This window comes from Sorex araneus, chromosome 10, assembly GCF_027595985.1.
Source record: "Sorex araneus isolate mSorAra2 chromosome 10, mSorAra2.pri, whole genome shotgun sequence".
In the NCBI taxonomy this organism is placed as follows: Eukaryota; Metazoa; Chordata; class Mammalia; order Eulipotyphla; family Soricidae; genus Sorex; species Sorex araneus.
Window position 1 is genome coordinate 54,843,475 of NC_073311.1, and position 19,132 is coordinate 54,862,606.

The 19,132-nt window shown below is 47.9% G+C and overlaps 1 protein-coding gene across 1 annotated transcript; it reads left to right on the top strand.

Annotated features, from left to right (window-relative positions):
- The first annotated feature begins 18,262 nt into the window (after positions 1-18,262).
- Positions 18,263-18,921, top strand: LOC129399168 (mitochondrial import receptor subunit TOM5 homolog). Its single transcript, XM_055118478.1, has one exon. The coding sequence runs from the start codon at positions 18,288-18,290 to the stop codon at positions 18,441-18,443; it is 156 nt and encodes a 51-aa protein (XP_054974453.1). The 5' UTR covers positions 18,263-18,287; the 3' UTR covers positions 18,444-18,921.
- Positions 18,922-19,132: the final 211 nt, after the last annotated feature.

The following is a 19,132-nucleotide window of genomic DNA, read 5'->3' on the forward strand; positions in this document are numbered from 1 at the left end:
GAGTGATAGTATAGAGGGTAAGGCTCTTACCTTGCATGTACTCAACCCCCGTTTGATACATAGCCCTGTGTATGGTCCCACAAACACTTCCGGATGTCACTCCTGAGCGCAGAGCCAGGAGTAGCTCCTAGAAACGGTGGGCGTGGTCCAAAAACAAAACAGAAAAACACAGGACCCCATTGCTACTCCAGAACCACACATTCTTTTTTTTTTCCCCCTTTTTTATTTATTTATTTATTTATTCTTAATTGAGTCACCGTGAGAACAGTTACAGGGCTTTTAGGATTGAGTCTCAGTCATACTATGCTCAAACACCCATCCCTTCACCAGTGCACATGTTCCACCACCAAGAACCCCAGCATACCCCGCCTCCCACTCCCCCTCTGCCTGTGTGGCAGATGGTTTTCACTTTATTCTTTCATTACTTTGATTATATTCAATTTTTGACAGGAAACTCACTATCATTATTTGGAGTTTTCCCCCCAACAGTCAGACCTGTCGGAATGGCATCATTAGATTGTATGTTTTCTGTTGTTGATAACAAAGAGCATATGATGTTGCACGGTCTCGAAAGCGGCCGCCCAGATTTGGAATTCTGGTATTAAGTCCAGAGGTATTTCTGCCAGCAGCCACTGCATTCCGAGATTGGTTTCTGAGCCACACACATTCTTATCCAATACGCATCAACTGGTATAAAGTTCTTCTGGTAGGGGGCTGGAGCAATAGCACAGCGGGTAGGGTCTTTGCCTTGCATGCGGCTGACCTGGGTTCTATTCCCAGCATCCCATATGGTCCCCCGAGCACTGCCAGGAATAATGCCTGAGTGTATGAGCCAGGAGTAACCCCTGTGCATCGCCAGATATGAACCACCCCAAAAAAAGAACTCTTTGTATCAAAATTTGAGAAAGATTCAACTCTTGAGATATTCTCAAATTTTTATACAGAATACATTTTATATTCTCAAAATTGTATACATTTATATAAAAGCAATATATAAAAAATAAATTATTTTCTGCAGTGGCTACAGGTGATATTTGGCACTTAATAAGACAATAAATAGTGTATAATTTGCTATCTTGGCTACTATAACTCACAGCAGTCTGTAATGCTATTGTTTAAATATAAATAACTCATACTATGTTTGTAAATTGAGTAATGCTATACTAATACGTGGTCTCAAGATATGTTGGAAAACAGCCATTTTGAAAGATGTATAACCCTGGAAAAACTGTTTTGATAACAAATTCACAATTCTGGGCAAATAAAGCACATAAGTAACTATGTGTAATAAATCTAATAAGCAGATTATTTGAGCTTACTTGTATTACCATTGTAAAAAAGTAGAATTGCTTGCTACTTTTAACCATTGGGTGAGAGGAAAGCTTGTATACCTGTATCTCTAAAAAGTAGTGGTTTTGGGATGCTGTGAAATTAACTTACCAAGGTCACTTTGAAAACTCTTCTCATCCCTTTTGTTGCCGTGAATGTGAATTATTTTTTGCTTTTTAAGTAAATCAAAAAAGTAGCCAATGTGCTAAAAATAATTGCATATATTATGAAATGCAAGCATATCCTTTATTTACAGTACTTTGCAGTAGCATTTTATATATTTTCTAATAAAGTTATAAAACAAAAAAGTAGAATTGCTCTAGAAATGTATTCCAATATTTATTTATTCTTTTAATTTTACCATCTTTTACAAAAACAAAATTTGAACATTAAAACAGCTACTACTTTGGGGGCCAGAGCAATAGCTCAACAGGTAGGGTGATTGCCTGACATGGGGCAGACCTGGGTTCAATCCCCAACATTCCATATGGTCCCCCAAGCCCACCAAGAGTAATTCCTGAGTGGTGCAAAGCCAGAAGCAAGCTCTGAGCACTGCTGGGTGAGGCCCCCAAAACAAAACAACAACAGAAAAACAGCTACACTTTGGTGATTAATTACTTTCTGTACACCGGTTGGATATTTCTGAGAATGTGGGGGTTCAAATGTACTGACCTTGCTTCAGAAAATGGCATTTAAAAAAATTCATCAGAAAACCATCATTCCTTACTTCAGATCCATCCCATCATCTAGAGACTGACTGATGTTCAATAAACATTTGATAAATAAAAGAATGCCTGGGCAGCAGTGGATTGATGGTGGTGAGGAAATGAATGATTGGTTGAGATAAATGAGCAGAAAAGATACGTTTACCAAATTCCAAAGCATATTCATAGATATAATTTCACTTGATCCTCAAAGCATCCTATAAGAAAGACACACACAAAAATCCTTCACTCATATCACCCCCAACCCCCAACCACTTCACCCACATCCTGGACAAAAGGCTAATGTGGGGTCTGTGGGACCCAGAACTGCCTGAAGGACTTGGGGACCAGTGGCCGTAGCACACTCTCTGCGTGGGTCCTGGCGGCAGGCCCAGGGACTGGACCCGGCGCTCCGGGCCATGGTCCGGAGAATCCCACCACAGACAGTCACTGAGGCCAAGAAGGCCTTTGTGGGGGCCGAGAAGATGCAGCAGACCCCGAAAGCAAGCAGGTGTGGGTGCAGTCAAGAGGCTCGGGGAAGCAGGTCCACTTCATCCTGTATCCTTTCTCTCAAGGTGGCCGGGTCCTCCCTCCTGACTCCCCACGAGAAAGTGGAGCCTTCCCAGGAAGCCCCAGAGGCTGTTCTAACTCTTTCACCCCCATGGGCTGTGGGTCCCGGGGAGAAGGCAGGGAAGGAAGGTTGGGCCACTGCCCAGGTGACGCTCTCTGGAACCAGGCTGTCTGGAGTGGCTGGGACACCTTGCTTTTCGGCACCCCCTCTCAAGAGCCCCTCCAGCTCTCCTCCTGCCTGTCCGGGCACTGCCCTGTGGGCTGCCCCCTGTGCATGCTGCTCAGAGCACCGGGCACTGGAGCTTTCGCAGTGCCCTCGGGAGACCCAGGGAGCCTCGGGCTCCCACTGTCATGCAGAGAAGAAGGGTGGGCGGGCTGGAGAGTCTCACCCAGCAGAGAAGCAGGAGGCCTGGCACCAGCACGTCCACATTAGGCCTGAGAAAGTCTCGGGATTCCTAGCAGGGCTGCGGGGAGGCATTTCTCTCCCACAGGTAGGGGAGGTACAGGAGACGGCCATGACATGGTGGGAAGACAGAGATACAACAAGTCTTCGAGGAACTTAAAAAAATTAGGAAAGTTGACATGGCAATACTGTCTCATAATCCACCCAAACACAAGGAGACCTGAGGTCTACCTGAGTAAAAAGTACTAAATACCTGTTTGAAGGACGCTCCATAGGGTATAGGGAAATAGAGACAATTCTGTGAAATCAGGAAAAGGATGTATGAACTAAATGAGAACTTGAATGAGGAAGTAGAAAGCATTAGAAAGAATAGACCAAAACATGGGGCCGGAGCGATAGTACAGCAGGTAAGGACTTTACCTTGCATGTGGTCAAGCCAGGTTCGATCCCCAGGACCCCATATGGTCCTCTTGGGCACTGCCAGGAGTGATCTCTGAGTGAAGAGCCAGGAGTAACCCCTGAGCATACCCAGGTGTGGCCCAAACAAACAAAAAGTCCCAGGGATGACTCAGTGAGAGACAAGAGCACGTGTGTTGGACTCCCCACGTCACCACACACATGGAGTGCATTTCCAGGACATGCCGTTTGTGGGTCTGCATCTCAGCTAAGTGTGTGGTCATCAGCACATCGCAGCCAAGTGTGCAAGCAACACAAAGTGTGTAACCTCGAGTCACCACAATAGCAACAACAAAAAAAGTGAAAGGACAGGAGAAAAAAGGATTTATTTTGAATTTCTAGAGCTGATAGAAACCAAGGTTGAAATGAAAACTGCAACCCAAGAGAAAAAACAACAGAATGGATCAAGCTAAAAGGAAGCATCTGTGACACAGAGGACAGGATTTAGGGATTCTCTAATCAAAAGAGAACAAGACCAAAAAGAATGAAAAAGAGTGAGGGAAGCCGGCATAATTCCCTACAGAGGGCGTAGATTATTGCAGTCCCAGAAGGACACAAGAAGAGAAAAAGGCAGAAAGATAAATTCGGAGGCTGGAGAGAAAGGACAGGGTGGAAGGCTCTTGCACGTAGCTGACCAGGGTTTGACCCCCAACACTGCATAGAGTCCGCCAAAGACCAGTAGGAATGATGCCTGAGCACTGAACCAGGAGTACTCCCTAAGAACCACAGAGTTTGGCCCCAAAACCTAAAAGAAAAAGAAACGAAGATCCAGCAATACTAGTTGAGAACTTCCAAATTCGAGGGATGACATGGACCACCAGTTCATGAAGTCCCTAGATCCACACACTCAAATTAGAGAAATCTCCACAGCACATTATAATTAAACTGACAGGAACCGAAGTCCCAGGGGCAGAAAAAGAAAAGAAGGTTGTAGCCTATCAGGAAGCCAAATAAGACTATCAGTTGATGGCACACATCAAAAAGAACAAGAACAACCAGTGCTGGCGCGGATGTGGGGAGAAAGGGACTCTCTTTCATTGTTGGTGGGAATGCCAACTGGTCCAGCCTTTTGGGAAAACAATATGGGCATTCCTTAAAAAACTAGAAATTTGAGTTTCCATGTGTCCCCACAATACCACTTCTGGGAATATATCCTGAGGGTGCAAAATAAGTACAGTAGAAACAACATCTGTATCTGTATGTTCATTGCAGCACTCTTCACAATAACCAGAATCTGGAAAAAACCTGAGTGCCTGAAAACAGAAGACTGGTTAAAGAAACTTTGGTACATCTACACAGTGGAATACTATGCAGCTGTTAGGAAAGATAAAGTCATAAGATTTATTTATAAGTAGATGGTCACAGAATATCATGCTAAGTGAAATGAGTCAGAAAGAGGGGGACAGACATAGAGTGACTGCACTCATTTGTGGAATATATCACAATCACAATCACAATATCCCGTTAATCACCGATTTCTCGGGCAGGCTCAGTAACATCTCATTTTGTCCTTTCCCTGAGATCTTAGAAGTCTATTTTGACTTGGCCCTCCTAAAGATGTTACACTGGGGGCTCTTCAGGGTCAGGAGAATGAGATCTAGCTTGTTACTGGATTTTGCATATGAATACACCATGGGGAGCTTGCAAGGCTGTCTCATGGGGGCAAAAAACTCTCAGAAGATTGCCAGTTTCTCCCAGAGGGAGAAGTAGGCTAAAGATATTGAAGCGGCCGCGCGCTTCTAAGAGCTTGCTCTTAAGTCTCATGTTGTTGTGGAATATAAAATAACATAATATGAATCTAACACCCAAGGACAGGAGACAAGGGCCAGAAAGATTGCTCCATAGTTGGAATCCTTCCTCATGAACTGGGGGAAAAGGCAGCTGGAACAGAGAAGGGATCACTAAGTCAATGATGGCTGAGAAATCATTTGGGATGGGAGATGTGTGCTGAAAGTAGATCAAGGATCAAACGTGATAGCCTCTCAGTGTCTATAATGCCCAAAAGTAGTAGAGAGAGTATGGGGAAAATTGTCTGCCATAAAAGCTTAGAGACCACTCCTGTGGGAGAGGGGAGGGGTTGAGATACTGGGGACATTAGTGGTGGAGAATGTGCACTGGTGGAGGGATGGGTGTTCGATCATGTATGACTAAACTCAAACATGAAAGCTTTGTAACTTAAAAAAAAGACTATCAGTTGATTTCTCGACAGAAACTGTGTGTTGCACGTCGTGAGAGAGACGGGGTGACGTGTGCTGAGAGGAACACTGTCACTCACGTGGCCTCTCTGTCCTTCGGCAAGAGGGCTTGCACGAGACCCATCAGGCACGCTGGGGGAGTCGGGACTTCATGAGGCCTTGCAGGAAAAGCTAAAAAGAGTGCGAAGGTCTCTGAGTAGTAGCATAAGAACATGGAGAAGTGCAACACCCTGAGGGGCGGGGAGGTGGCACATGTGGAGGTGTGTGTGTCTGGCATGCACGAGGCCCTGAGTTCGGTCCCCAGTGCCCCACGGTCCCTGAGCATCTTCAGGTGTAGCCCTGCCAACCCTGAGCCTGTGCTGCCGAGCCTGAGAACAGAGTCTCAGTGCTAGACTGAGGGTCTCCAGGAACGGCCCTTGGGCCTCCCCACAGCCCCCCATAGGGGAAATGCCAGTTGCAAAAGCTGAGGGGCGCTAGAGAGAAGGAGCAGGGGGTGAGGTGCTTGGTCAGCATGCCGCCAGCCCTGGTCCTCCAAGCAGGCCTAGGAGTGGTCCCTGAGCACAGAGCCAGGAGTAAGCCCTGAGCACTGCCAGGTGTGATAATCACTGTCACTGTCACTGTCATCCCATTGCTCATCAATTTGCTCGAGCGGGCATCAGTAACATCTCCTTGTGAGACTTGTTAATGTTTTTGGCATTGCACACAGCCGACCTGGGTTCAATTCCTTCGCCCCTCTCTGAGAGTCCAGCAAGCTACCGAGAGTATCTCGCCCACACGGCAGAGCCTGGCAAGCTACCCATGGCATATTTGATATAGGTGTGATAATCAAATAAGACAAATAGTTTTTAATACAACACACTGATATAAGTTGCCAAACTCAGAACTCTCTAATGCCCTAATATAGTGGTTTGTGAACCACTTAAATCTAGTATATGGGTTAAAAGACAAGAATGCTTAAAAGTACCTGAAAACAGGACCAGAGATGTGGTTCAGTGGTAAAGTACAGGCTTGCATGTGTGAGCTCTGGGTTTGATTCCCCAGCACTGCAAGAAGAAAAAAAATATGGGGCAGGAGAGATAGCAACTAGGACACTCGCCTTGTACATAGATGACCCGTGTCCAGTTCTGGCACTGCATATGGTCCTCTGAGCACTTCCACAGAGCCAGGAGTAAGCCCTGAGCACCACCATGTATGGTTCCCAAACAAAACAACAGCAGGATTTAAAGACTTATAATCAGTAACTAGTTAACAAGGGGCCCGAGAGACAGTACAGCCAACCACGGCTGCATCCCTGGCATTGAATATGGTCCCCTGAGAATCACTAGCAGGGCTAAGCCCTGAGCACCATCAGGTATGGCCCATATTCCCTCCCCCCCAAATAAAACTGGTTAGTGTCTGCAGCACTGTAGCACTGTCATCCCATTGTTCATCGATTTGCTGGAGCGGGCACCAGTAACGTCTCCATTGTGAGACTTGTTGTTACTATTTTTGGCATATCAAATACGCAACGGGGAGCTTGCCAGGCTCTGCCGTGCAGGCAGGATACTCTCGGTAGCTTGCCGGGCTCTCCGAGAAGGACAGAGGGTTGGCCCCATGCAAGGCAAACACCCTCCCTACCCGCTGTGCTGTGGCTCCAGCCCAGGTTGGTTAGTGTCTACGCAGCATAAAATAAGATACACTCTACCAGGCACAGGAGAGGAGGAGCTGCAAAAGGGTAGAGCTTTGATATGAGAGCGAAGTTGTTATCAGTATAGATTATTATATCTATAAAGTGTTTTATGTAAATCTCACGGTAGCCACAAAGCAGAAAAATACCCATAGTAAATTCACAAAAGGGAAAGAGATAAAAATCAAAATATTTCACCGCAGAAAATTATCAAAGCACAAAGGAAGGCTGCAGGAGAAAAAAGAATGAAATATGAAACTACGGAACAACCAGAGAACAGTGGGGTGGTAGGTGTAAGTCCCCCCTATTAGTAACTGTTCTCGGGAGCTAGAGAGACAGTACAGTGGGCAGAGGGCATTTCCCTCGCACACTGCTGACCCGGGCTCAGTATGGTCCCCGGAGCAGTGCTGAGGATGGCCCCCAAAACCAAAAATAAATTCTAATCGTTCTACTGGGAATGAATGGTGTACTCTAATCAAATGTGGTTGGATGGATTAAAAAAGCAAACCCAGTGCCATGCTGCCTACAAAGAACCACCTTCAGACTTAAGAATGGAGCTATAGCATAGCAGGTAGGGCATTTGCTTTGAATGCAGCCAACCCGGGTTCGATTCCCACACACACCACCATCGTGATTTAGCTGGGCCTCAGCCAGAGTTCAGTATAGAATAGAATGTTTCATGTAGATAGAGTGCTTGCCTCAAATGTGCGAGAGCCTGGATACTATCCCAGGCACCACCATAAAAATAAAAAAGAAAAGCTAACAAAATTACAGTCAGAGCACAAGTTGAAGGGATGGAAAAAAGAGATATCCCATGCAAATGAAAACCAAAAGAGAGAGCCAGAGTATAGTTATATGGAGCAAAATTACTTTAACACAAAATCTGTCACAAGGGGGCTGGAGCAATAGCACAGCGGGTAGGGCGTTTGCCTTGCACGCGGCCGACCTGGGTTCAATTCCCAGCATCCCATATGGTCCCCTGAGTACTGCCAGGAGTGATTCTTGAGTGCAGAGCCAGGAGTAACCCCTGTGCATCGCCAGGTGTGACCCAAAAAGCAAAAAAAAAAAAATCTGTCACAAGACAAAGATGATCCTCACGGTTTACAAATTGGGGGAAAGGGTGCTGTGGCAATAGTACACTGGGGAGGGCAGTTATCCTGCGTGTGGCTCATCCAGCTTCCATCTCCAGTGTCCCGTATGGTCCCCCAAGCACTGCCAGGAGTGCAGAGCCAGGAGTAAGTAACCTCTGAGCACAGCCAGGTGTGGCCCAAAAGCAAACAAAAATTACAAATTAGGGAAAATTCACAGAAAGGACATAACAATTTAAGATAGGTATTTATGGGCCAGAGAGATAGTACAGCAAATAGTGCTCCTGCCTTGCACGTAGCCGATCTGGGTTTAACCCCTGGAATCCCATATGGTCTCCCGAGCCTGCCAAAAGTGATTCCTGAGTTCAGAGACAGGAGTAAACCCTGAGCACCACCAGGTGTGCCCCAATATACAAAAATTGATAAATAAATAAAAGTGTAGTTATACCCAATATCAGAGCACTTGGATTTCTTAGGCAAGTACTAACAATTCAAAGAAAGAGCTTTGTGGGCCAGGGAGATGGCTCACGGGGTGGAGTCTAAGCTTTGCACGCCATAGCACCTGATTCGATCCCTGGCAATGCAGGTTCCCTGAGTACCAAGACAGAATAACACCCAAGCGGGATGGAGTGTGCACAAAAGTAGCACTGTAGCACTGTAGCACTGTCATCCCATTGTTCATGGATTTGCTCGAGCAGGCACAGTAACGTCTCCATTGTGATCCTTGTTGTTGTTACTGTTTTTGGCATATCAAATACATGCCATGGGGAGCTTGCCAGGCTCTGCTGTGCAGGCGGGATACTCTCGGTAGCTTGCTGAGCTCTCCGAGAGGGACGGAGGAATCAAACTCGGGTCAGCTGCATGCAAGGCAAACATCCTACCCGCTGTGCTGTGGCTCCAGTCCTCATAAAAGTAAAAGAAAAAAATCAATATGAATCAAAACAACAATAGTCATGGGACTATAATACCACTTTCAGCAATGGTTAGATCATCCGCAGAAAAAAGCCAGCAAGGTTAGTCTTGAACTGCACTTTGGACTGAGTGACCTAACAAACACAGACTACTCTCCACAGTCCTCTCAGGCACTGGCCATTCGCCAAGAGAGTGGATTGACAGCTCAAAACACGAGTCTTTAAGAGGCAATAAGAATCCACGAGCCAGGGGTGCAGCTTGGCACTCGTGCACTTGCTTTGCATGCTGAAGGCTCTGGGCTGGGTCCCCTGCACCTCCACAAAGAAGAAAAAGGAACTGAATGGAAATAGCTGGAAAGGTTGGTACTTGTGCTTCATTCAGGAGTTCAAGAGTTTCCTGGGCTCAGCACCCCCAGGAGTGACCCCCCCCCCAAATTGCCTAAGATGACTGAATCATATCAGCTTCCTTTCCAAACACAATATGAAGCTAGAAATCAATGCCAGGAGAAAAGATGGGGAAAAAAAATCACCCAAGTCTAGGGAGATTAGGCAACACACGCCTGAACAACCACTGGATCAAAGAAGGAATCAAGAGGGAGATAAACATCGGAGATAGCAGAGCAGCAGCGAGAGCCCCGCGCGCAGCTGATGGCGGCATAAATCAGCACCACGCTCAGGAGAGCAGCGTGGAGGGGCCTCGGGACACGGGAGGCAGCGCTCACGCGCGGGACAGGCCTGCCCCCTCCCAGCCTCTGCCAGAAGGACCGAAACCAGGAGCTCAGCCTGGGTCTCTCGCTCACTGCAGCATCACTCACTGCAGCCGAGACCGAGATGGAACAATCGGACAATCGGAGTGCCTGTCAGCAGATGAATGGGGTAAGAACACGTGACAGGGACCAGAGCAACAGGGCATCTGCTTGTACCTGGTTAACCCAGGTTCTATCTGTGGCGCCCCATAGGGTCCCCCGAACACACCAGGAGTGATCCCAGAGTGTAGAGCCAGAAGTCCTGAGCACCACTGTGTGGGACCCAAACAATCCCACCCCCAAAGAAAAAGAAAAGAAAATGTGATGCGGTGCCTGATAGGGACTGAGAAACAGTACAGCAGATAATGTACTTGCCTTGGACTCCGTCAACAGGTTTTAACTCACAAAGCCATACGGGGGCCCCTGAGCCCTGCAAGGAATGAACCCTGAGGACAGGGCCAGGAGTCAGTCTTGAGCACCACTGGCTGTGCCCCCAAAACAAACAAACTGTAGTATACACACATATACATATTTACAATGGAATTTTATTTCAGCATGAAAGAGAAGGAACTTGAAGGTCTCCTTTGTTTTGGTTTGGTTGGGGGGGTCCGTGCCTGGTGGTGCTCAGGACTGACTCCTGGCCCTGCACTTCGGGACCACTCCTGGCCGAGACCAGAGACCACCTGTGGTGCTGGGGATGGAACTCAGGCTGGCTACAAGCAAGGCAAGCGTTGCCTAAGACGCCCTGTTGCTCTGGTCCCTATCACGTGCCCTGCCTGCTGTACCATCACTCCAGCCCCCGTGGCCAGCACGCTGCAGTGTACTGGTGACACCTTACACATCAGACTCACACCAAACTATATGCAATTACACCTCAATAAACTTAGAGGAGGGATCCCAATACAGGCACAAAAAACAAATGGTTAAACTTGTTTGAAAGACTAAAAAGAAAGGCACCAAAATTTTGAGAGATTTTTCTAGATGGATTGAGTCGGGAGGGGGATCTATCTTTCTCCTTCCTGAACATCAGAAAATCTCTACCTCTTAATGTTTGCAGGAGGAAGACGAAAGACCTGTCTTATAAAGTATTGCCTAAACCAGCCACGATGCTCTTTTCCTCTGTGCTCACTTCGGAGGGCGCTTCCCAGAGAGGTTCCCAGTCAGCCCTCCCTCCAACGTGACAATACCTTACCCCTGCAGATGTGGGATTCTTGTCCTCAGATCCTGAGTCTGGGTTTATTTAGGGTGACAGAGAAGTTGACACTGAGGAGCTATGTGACTTCCTAGGCACAATCATGAAAGGTCATCGACGTTCTCCGTGGCATATCTGGACACTGACTCTTGGAATAGCCCCTTGCCTCCATGCTGTGAAGAATTCCACACAGGCCACTCGGAAACCCAGGCTAGGTGCGCTTCCACCATCCACCAAGACAGAAACATGAGTGAGCCGTTTTGAAACTGATCCAACAGCCTCCCTCCCTCCCTAACTCACACCAAAACACAGCCCCACCAGCAGATTCCTGCCACTGCCTTCCCGGGAAGTTTTAGGTGGATGTTAACATAATTATACCTGTCTGGGGAAACCACTTTTGCCTATTGCTTCCAATGTCCTTCTTTGCCTTCTTCACTTAGAAAGCTCCTATTTGTTCTTCAAAATCCTGATCAACAATGTCTTTTGAGTTGTGTTCTCTTATGTAACTTATGCCAGAAAAAGAGGAAAAACAGGGGGAGGAAATTTTACCTTTTACTCTCTGTTTGGGTGGAGTGATAGCACAGCAGGTAGGGCGTTTGCCTGCACGTGTGACCGACCCGGGTTCAATTCCTCCATCCCTCTCGGAGAGCCCGGCAAGTTACCTAGAGCATCCTGCCCACAGAGCCTGGCAAGCTACCCGTAACGTATGCAAAAACAGTAACAAATCTCACAGTGGAGACATTACTGGTGCCCGCTCGAGCAACTCAATGAGCAATGGGAGATGACAGTGCTACAGTGCTACTCTCTGTTTAGCACCTGTGTCTCTTAAGCTTCTCTCTAGGATTGCACGGGAGACGTTGCATTTTCTACCTTGCAGGAACACAGTTCATGTTTTCCAACTGACCTCGTTGAACAGACAGACACTGGTGGCAGCTGCTAAACTCACCTGTCTCGCTGGCGAGAGCGGCCCGTCATTTGTCCTGGTGTCAGTCCTGCTGCTCCACTCCCAGCTCCTACCTCAGCCGCAGGGACCTGCTCCTACCCTGAATTAGCCCATCCCTCCTCCCCGCCAAGGCTGCTGGAGGGACACGGGGAAGTCCTCTGGCCCCACTGCTCCGACAGCTCCATTGGAGATGTCTCTCTTCCCTTGGGCTCCTGTGAGTCTCTCCCTTCCAGCACTACCTGAATCAGTTTCCCGGGAACTAAGTTATGGATATTCTGGTGATACCACATTTCCCCCAAGAGCCCAAATCTTAACTTTTCAAAATAACTTTTGTTATGGCTTCCAACTCAATCACCAACTAAATCGGGTTTCTGGGGGCCAACAGAGAGGGCAAAAATTTCCCAGTTGCATAGAGGTGGGCTGGGGGATGGGGTGGGGGTTGGTGGGAAGTAAACTGGGGTCATTGGTGGTGGGAAATTAACATTGTGGAGGGACGGATGTTGGATGATTGTTTGACTGAAACCCGATCATGAACAGCTTTGTAACTGTGTATCACATGGTGACTCAATAAAAAAAAAATTAATTAAACTGTCACTGTCATCCCATTGCTCATCTATTTGCTTGAGCGGGCACCAGTAACGTCTTCATTTTGAGACTTGTTGTTACTGTTTTGGGCATATCTCACCCACACAGCAGAGCCTGGCAAACTACCCGTGGCGTATACAAATAAAAAAATAAAAATAAAAATAAATGAACCAAAATTCCCCAGTTGGATAAATGCATCGAGTAGCTATAGCCTCTTATCTGTAATATTCCCTGAGATGTAGGTGTGAATCGCTGACAGAAACAATTCCTTTGTATGTGAAAGGTTTCTTGCTGTAACTACAGTTTGCAGGTCGACAGCTGCTCACTAAGTCCATCCCTGTGGAACATGGAACCAGGGGTCGCGGTGGTGCTTTGCTCCAAGAGCACTGCCCCCCTACCAGGGTGGCGCTTGCTTGTGGGAGCCTCTTGCCCAGTGACCCTCCATCACACGCCAGCAGAGTCTTTCTCAACTCAGCAATTCTGCTTCGTCGGAAGTATCCGGTTTGCTGGGGACCAAATGGCAACCGGCTGATGAGATAGCGCCATCCCCCGAATCAAAGATCGCCCTGCCTCCAGCACAGAAGGCAGGACTTATGGCCTGTCTGGCGACAGGAAGCCACCCGGCTGCTCTCCACGCTTCCTCGCACCCACCCCCCTGCAGATACCAGAAGGCCAGACCAAGCGCACTGGGCCCACCAGTGCCTGTTCCCGTTTCCCACCCAAGACAACTCAAAAATCCCGCTGAGCTTCTCCCAGCCGCAGTTCTACCCCAGCCTCTCCAGGGCCCGTAGGACCCCTCGGGGCGCACCCCAATAAATCCCCCTGTTTCTATTTTATTTTGGAGGGGGGCCACACCCAGCGATGCTCAGGGGTTACTCCTGGCTCTGCACTCAGGAATTATTCCTGGTGATGCTGGGGGAAACCATATGGGATGCCAGGGATCGAACCCAGGTCGGTCACGTGCAAAGCAAACCCCCTCCCCACTGTGCTATTGCTCCAGTCCCAACCCCTCCTACTTCTTCACTCATCTTAGTCCCTCTGTCTGTGCTGGCTGAGATCAGGAAGCGCTGGGCCTCACATTCCTTTCCCCCGCCTTTTTATTAAGCAGAGCCCCAACAAGAGACTGATATTCCCATTTCCGGCTGGGCTCCTTTAGTTACACGCAGCACATCGCAACAGAGGGCTGGGCATTTGCAGCCCAAGTGGTCATTCCTGACATTCATAAAGCGTGACCCTGAGCAGTGAAGAGCAACAGACCTGAGGGCTCTCTCGCCCACTCTGCATGACCTTGAACGAGTCCTTCCATGCCTCCGTGTATCAGTAAGAAGAGAGACTCCAAACACGTTATCTCGAATGAACCCTTTCAGAAACAAAATTTGATGTGCCGACATTTTGCTTGATAAGCAGTTTACTCATTACCCACATTTTCTAGATACTCCTACCAAAAAAAAAAGAAGAAGACAGAACGATGGAATGAGATACCAAAACCACCTCACAGTCCTATCAAGGAATGATGAGACTGAGAGTCATGCTCTAAAGAATTCTTGATTTTTTTAAATTTATATTCATATGGAAAACATTCTGTGTCATTATCCAGAAGAGGCTATCAGCGCATCAAGATTTCAGAGAGGAGGCAGGCAGGTTGCTCTTGCTGAGAGGAACACCTCTGAACCCTACAAAGACTGGGAGAATGCCATCCCTCTCCCCTCAAGCTCAACAGAAAAATGGGATAAATACCGGTACTGGTTAATTTTAGCTGTCATCTTCTCCAGGGATGCAATACAGGCATGCAATCAGACACAAGAAGGGCTGAGGGAAAGGTGTCGTGAGTGGGCTTTGGTGAAGGAGTTCCGTGTGGTGGGTGTTATTCAAGCAGTCGGAAGTCTCTGGGGGAAAGACTCGTGGAGACTAAGAAAGAAGAAATTCTGCAGCAAACTGTGACATCCCTAGGGTCTTCATCCTACAGATTTGGGAGCAGATATCAGGAGATGGGAGAGACACAGAGAGAGAGAGAGAGAGAGAGAGAGAGAGAGAGAGAGAGAGAGAGAGTCTTCTGGTTGGGTTTCTCTTGGGAGCCCTGGGTAGTCTATCTTCCTAGACATAGGAAAGGACCCCTGCACCCCATCCTGCCCTTATGTGATAAACTCTAATTCAGGAAGGTCTACACCATCCTGAGAGCTCACTAACTCAATAACAAAGGCAGGTGAAAGAGCCACATATCATCCCAAACGCTGCAACACTCACAAGCTCTGGGTCTGCTGAGAATTATGTAACAGGAGGCGCTGGAGTGGCTGAGGGAAGTCCCACCGGGCACGTAGGCATTGTCCTCGCGCCTACCAGCCACCACCCAGCCCCACACAAGATGACTCCACTCTCCCGGAAAGAAGGGGCTCAGTTAGACATTCATCCCACATAGCGCTAGCAATTCTCTACTCCTCCAGAGACCTCGCATGTTCCCCCTTCATCTCCATTATCCAGAAGGGGGGGAGAAAGCCAACTGTCAGAAGGAGTGATCTTTCTTGCACTTTTCCAATCAAAATCAGCCTCTGCTGACTTCCTAGAATAACTCCTGTCCCCGTCTACAAGAATTTATGATGGCTTGTCAGTGCATTGGCGCCACCTAACGACTGCTAGAGAGAATGCACGCCAGCTTTCATGGTTGAGATCAATTTTACAGATTCCATGGCTAAAAAAATCAGGCCACGTATTTCCTGAGATCTCCAGTAAACGCTATTCATTGCTCATTTTAGTAACTCCTAAATAAATTTAAGAGTGCGGGCATTGAATCTGTATGCACCTGAGTTCAAATCTCTGGGATCTTTGCCCAAGTCACTTTTCTTATTTAAGCTTTAAAAAAAAAAAAAATGGGAGCTGGAGTGAAAGCACAATGAGAAGGGCATTTGCTTTGCACGTGGCCGATCCAGGTTCAATCCCCAGCATCCCATATGGTCCACTCGTGCACTGCCAGGTGTTAATTTCTGAGTGCAGAGTCAGGAGTAACCCCTGAGCATCAATGGGTATGACCCCAAAATAAATCAATTAAATAAAATAAAGCTTGGATGTTTAAAAAATAATAATAAGGGGCTGGAGCGATAACACAGCAAGTAGGGCGTTTGCCTTGCACGTGGCCGACCCGGGTTCGATTTCCAGCATCCCATATGGTTCCCTGAGCACCGCCAGGAGTGATTCCTGGATGCAAAGCCAGGAGTAACCCCTGAGCATCGCCTGGAGTGACCCCAAAAAAAGAAAATAAATAAACAAATAAAAATAAAAATACAATGAGGTTAATTCTTATTTAAGCTTGATTTTAATTGAATCCATTTTAATACCTCATAGGAACTTTTAATAAATAATGTAGGTAGGAGCTTAATATGCATTCTTATTCCTTAATAAACAATGACTAAATTCAAGTTCTCTATATTAATAGCAACTTGGAGGATTTCCATCAAATATTCATCTCTCCATGGGTTGTATTCCCTTCTCTCATGACTGAACTAAACAGGAGGTGATGATCAATTTCTAAATGCTTACATCCACGCAGCGTGGGGCCGATGGATGCTGACTTTCCTGGAGGAATTTCACATTCTTTATTATGCTGCTTCCTAGAATCAATATTCTAATGATGCGAGAAAGGCACGAAACATTTTCATTAAATTTGTGTCGTGTTTGTCCCCTTCCTTGGTCCTGATGTTCTTTCTTAGATCCACAACCGTGGGGAGAAAAATCACTTTTCCAACAACCTCTAACACCCATTCCCAAAGCGAATCTTCAAAACACACACACACACACACACACACACACACACACACACACACACACACACACACAGAGGACCGGAGAGCTAGTGTAATGCCTAGGGCGGTCGCCTTGCATGTGTCGGCCCAGCACCCTTTTGGGCCCTCCAAGCCACACCAGGTGTGACCCAAAACACACGTGTTAATAAAGGAGATTGTTTCCCCCTTCCCTTTGCTGCTGTGATAATGTCCAGGGCCGCGGGGCTCGCTCACACTCTCAGCCGCGCTGCACGACAGTCCGTGCGTTTGAACCTGCGGCGCCTGCAACGCATGCTCAGTGGGGTGGGCCTGTGTGGCCGTGGCCTGGCTTAAGCAGCGCTTGAGTGGCAGGGGCTCGCTCAGACCTGGCCCAGGTGCTCCAGAACTGGGTCCCCTGCTGCCGCAGAGCGCCCCCGCCAGGTCAATGCGTGGAGGAGGCTGCCGGGTTCAAACTCTCAGCCTCACGCTTGCAAGGAGGTGGGTGTTGCCACTGAGTCCATCTAAGCTCCCAGGAGGGGCACAAAATAGCATCCCACATTTCCAGACCCACGTCTTCTGGAATCCCTTGCTGGGCAACGCCCCTGCCAGCCCTGCGCTCCCTTCCTTTGGCCACTCAGAAGCGTCTGTTTCAGGAGCCAAAGGAAGAACGGGAGGCAAGACATTTGGCTTGGTTGTGCCTGTGGTGTCCATCCACTGCCCTGGTTTGCTCGCCAGCACCACACACCACTGGTCCTCCTCTCTGTGCCTTTGAGAAGAGAGCACTGGACTCAGAATTTGCAAGCACATCTCCACGGCAACTGTTAGGCAAATGAGACCAGGAGGCAGTCAGGGCCTCAGTCTCAGTTTGCGTGTCTGGAAAATGGGGACCAACCTGTCTGACCTTGCAGCGCTACAGGAAACCATAAACTGTTGGGCGTGAAAGACCCGTACGTACCCGAAGGCACTCTCTGACCAAGAACCATTGCTCCCAACCCAGGGAGAAGTACTAGCGCACCCAGATCCATCCCCAAACGTGTGGAGACTTCGCACGCCATTACAATCATTACTCTCTAAGGAAGTATTAATTGAAGAAATGAGTATTTTCTACACCCCCCCCCATTTTATCTAAGCACTGTGGTTTTCAGAGTTTTCCACAATGATTTGTTCCAGGCATTCGATATTCCAAACCCCAATCCCACCACCACTGTCCCCTTCCCGCCACCATTGTCCCCATTTTCCCAACCACCCCCCTGCCCGCATCTGTCGCAGGCCCCAAATCATCTTCTATTGCTTGTTACCACTAGCTGGCTAGTGGAATTACCAAAAAAACACTTTGGTAAAATAAAAGTTGTGAAAATTGTTGTATTTCCCCCACGGGGACGTGCAGTCCCTGTCGGGGCGTTTTCTAAGCTGCTGTCACCAGCTGAGCCTTCTGTGCTCTGTTTTTGTTGATGGAGCTCCGTTGGCTTCTGTGGGACGTTCCGCCCAATCTGGTGTGCTCCTACTGGGATGTCAGGATCGGAGAGTTTGGAGATGTCGCTCTCCAGAAAATCCAGAATATGGAACTGGGCGGTGAGCTTCCCTGGCGGCCGTGGTGGAAGGTGGGTGCAGGTGTCAGGCCTTCCAGAAGTGGGACAGTGGGGCGGGGGAGGGGAAGGGGGAGGTTACCCTCCCAGAGTCAGAGAAGGCCTGGAGTTTTTAGCCAAAAAAAAAAACGCTGGGCTAAGACCCAGGAGGCCGCTCGGCGATGTTCCGGATCGAGGGCCTCGCGCCAAAGCTGGACCCCGAGGAGATGAAACGGAAGATGCGCGAGGACGTGATCTCCTCCATACGGAACTTCCTCATTTACGTGGCCCTGCTGCGAGTCACTCCTTTTATCTTAAAGAAGCTGGACAGCATATGAAGGCTGGTCATCACATGTGAATGCAGGATATGAAGAACCTGATTACAGTTTCTCCTCCAGTCTGCAAATGGGTAGGCCCAGAAAGATGTAAGAGACTCTGAGTGAATGGACCTAAAAATCCTACTTGTCATGAAACAAGTCTGACTCTGGTGACTGACCTTCATAGCTGAAACGAAACTATTTGGAACATATGAAAAAGCTATTTTGTGGTCCTAGAACACCCTATGCCTGTGATATTCAGCCTCTGTCAATATTGGTATAATGATAAATAATGGCAAATTCCCTTTTCTAGCAAGTATCAATTATAAGGGAATTATGTCTGCAGTGACACTGTCTTGCCATTCCTGGTCCCCTTTTTACTTCTGTCTGTTGAAGAGTTTCTTACAGCCAGTTGTTTTATGGAAGCCAGCACACAACCACGATGACATTTAAGCACAGGACCATTAGTCTATATTTTTAATAAATGTATTAATTAAGAAAAAAAAACGCTGGTGTACCTGAAATTTTCGGCAGTTTGGAACGAGTATTTTCATTTGGATTTCCGTTTACAGAAACCCCAACGGTTCCCGGTTAGCTCAGGGAGAAGCCGGGCCTGAAGCCGTGAGAAGCGAATCGTGCTTAGCACGTGCAGAGGCTCTGGGGGCTCAACAGGGGTTCTCGCGGACAGGGTGGGAGTGTAACCACCGAAC

Coding starts and splice junctions, on each gene's coding strand:
- LOC129399168 (XM_055118478.1), top strand. CDS start 18,288: ATGTTCCGGATCGAGGGCCTCGCGCCAAAGCTGGACCCCGAGGAGATG.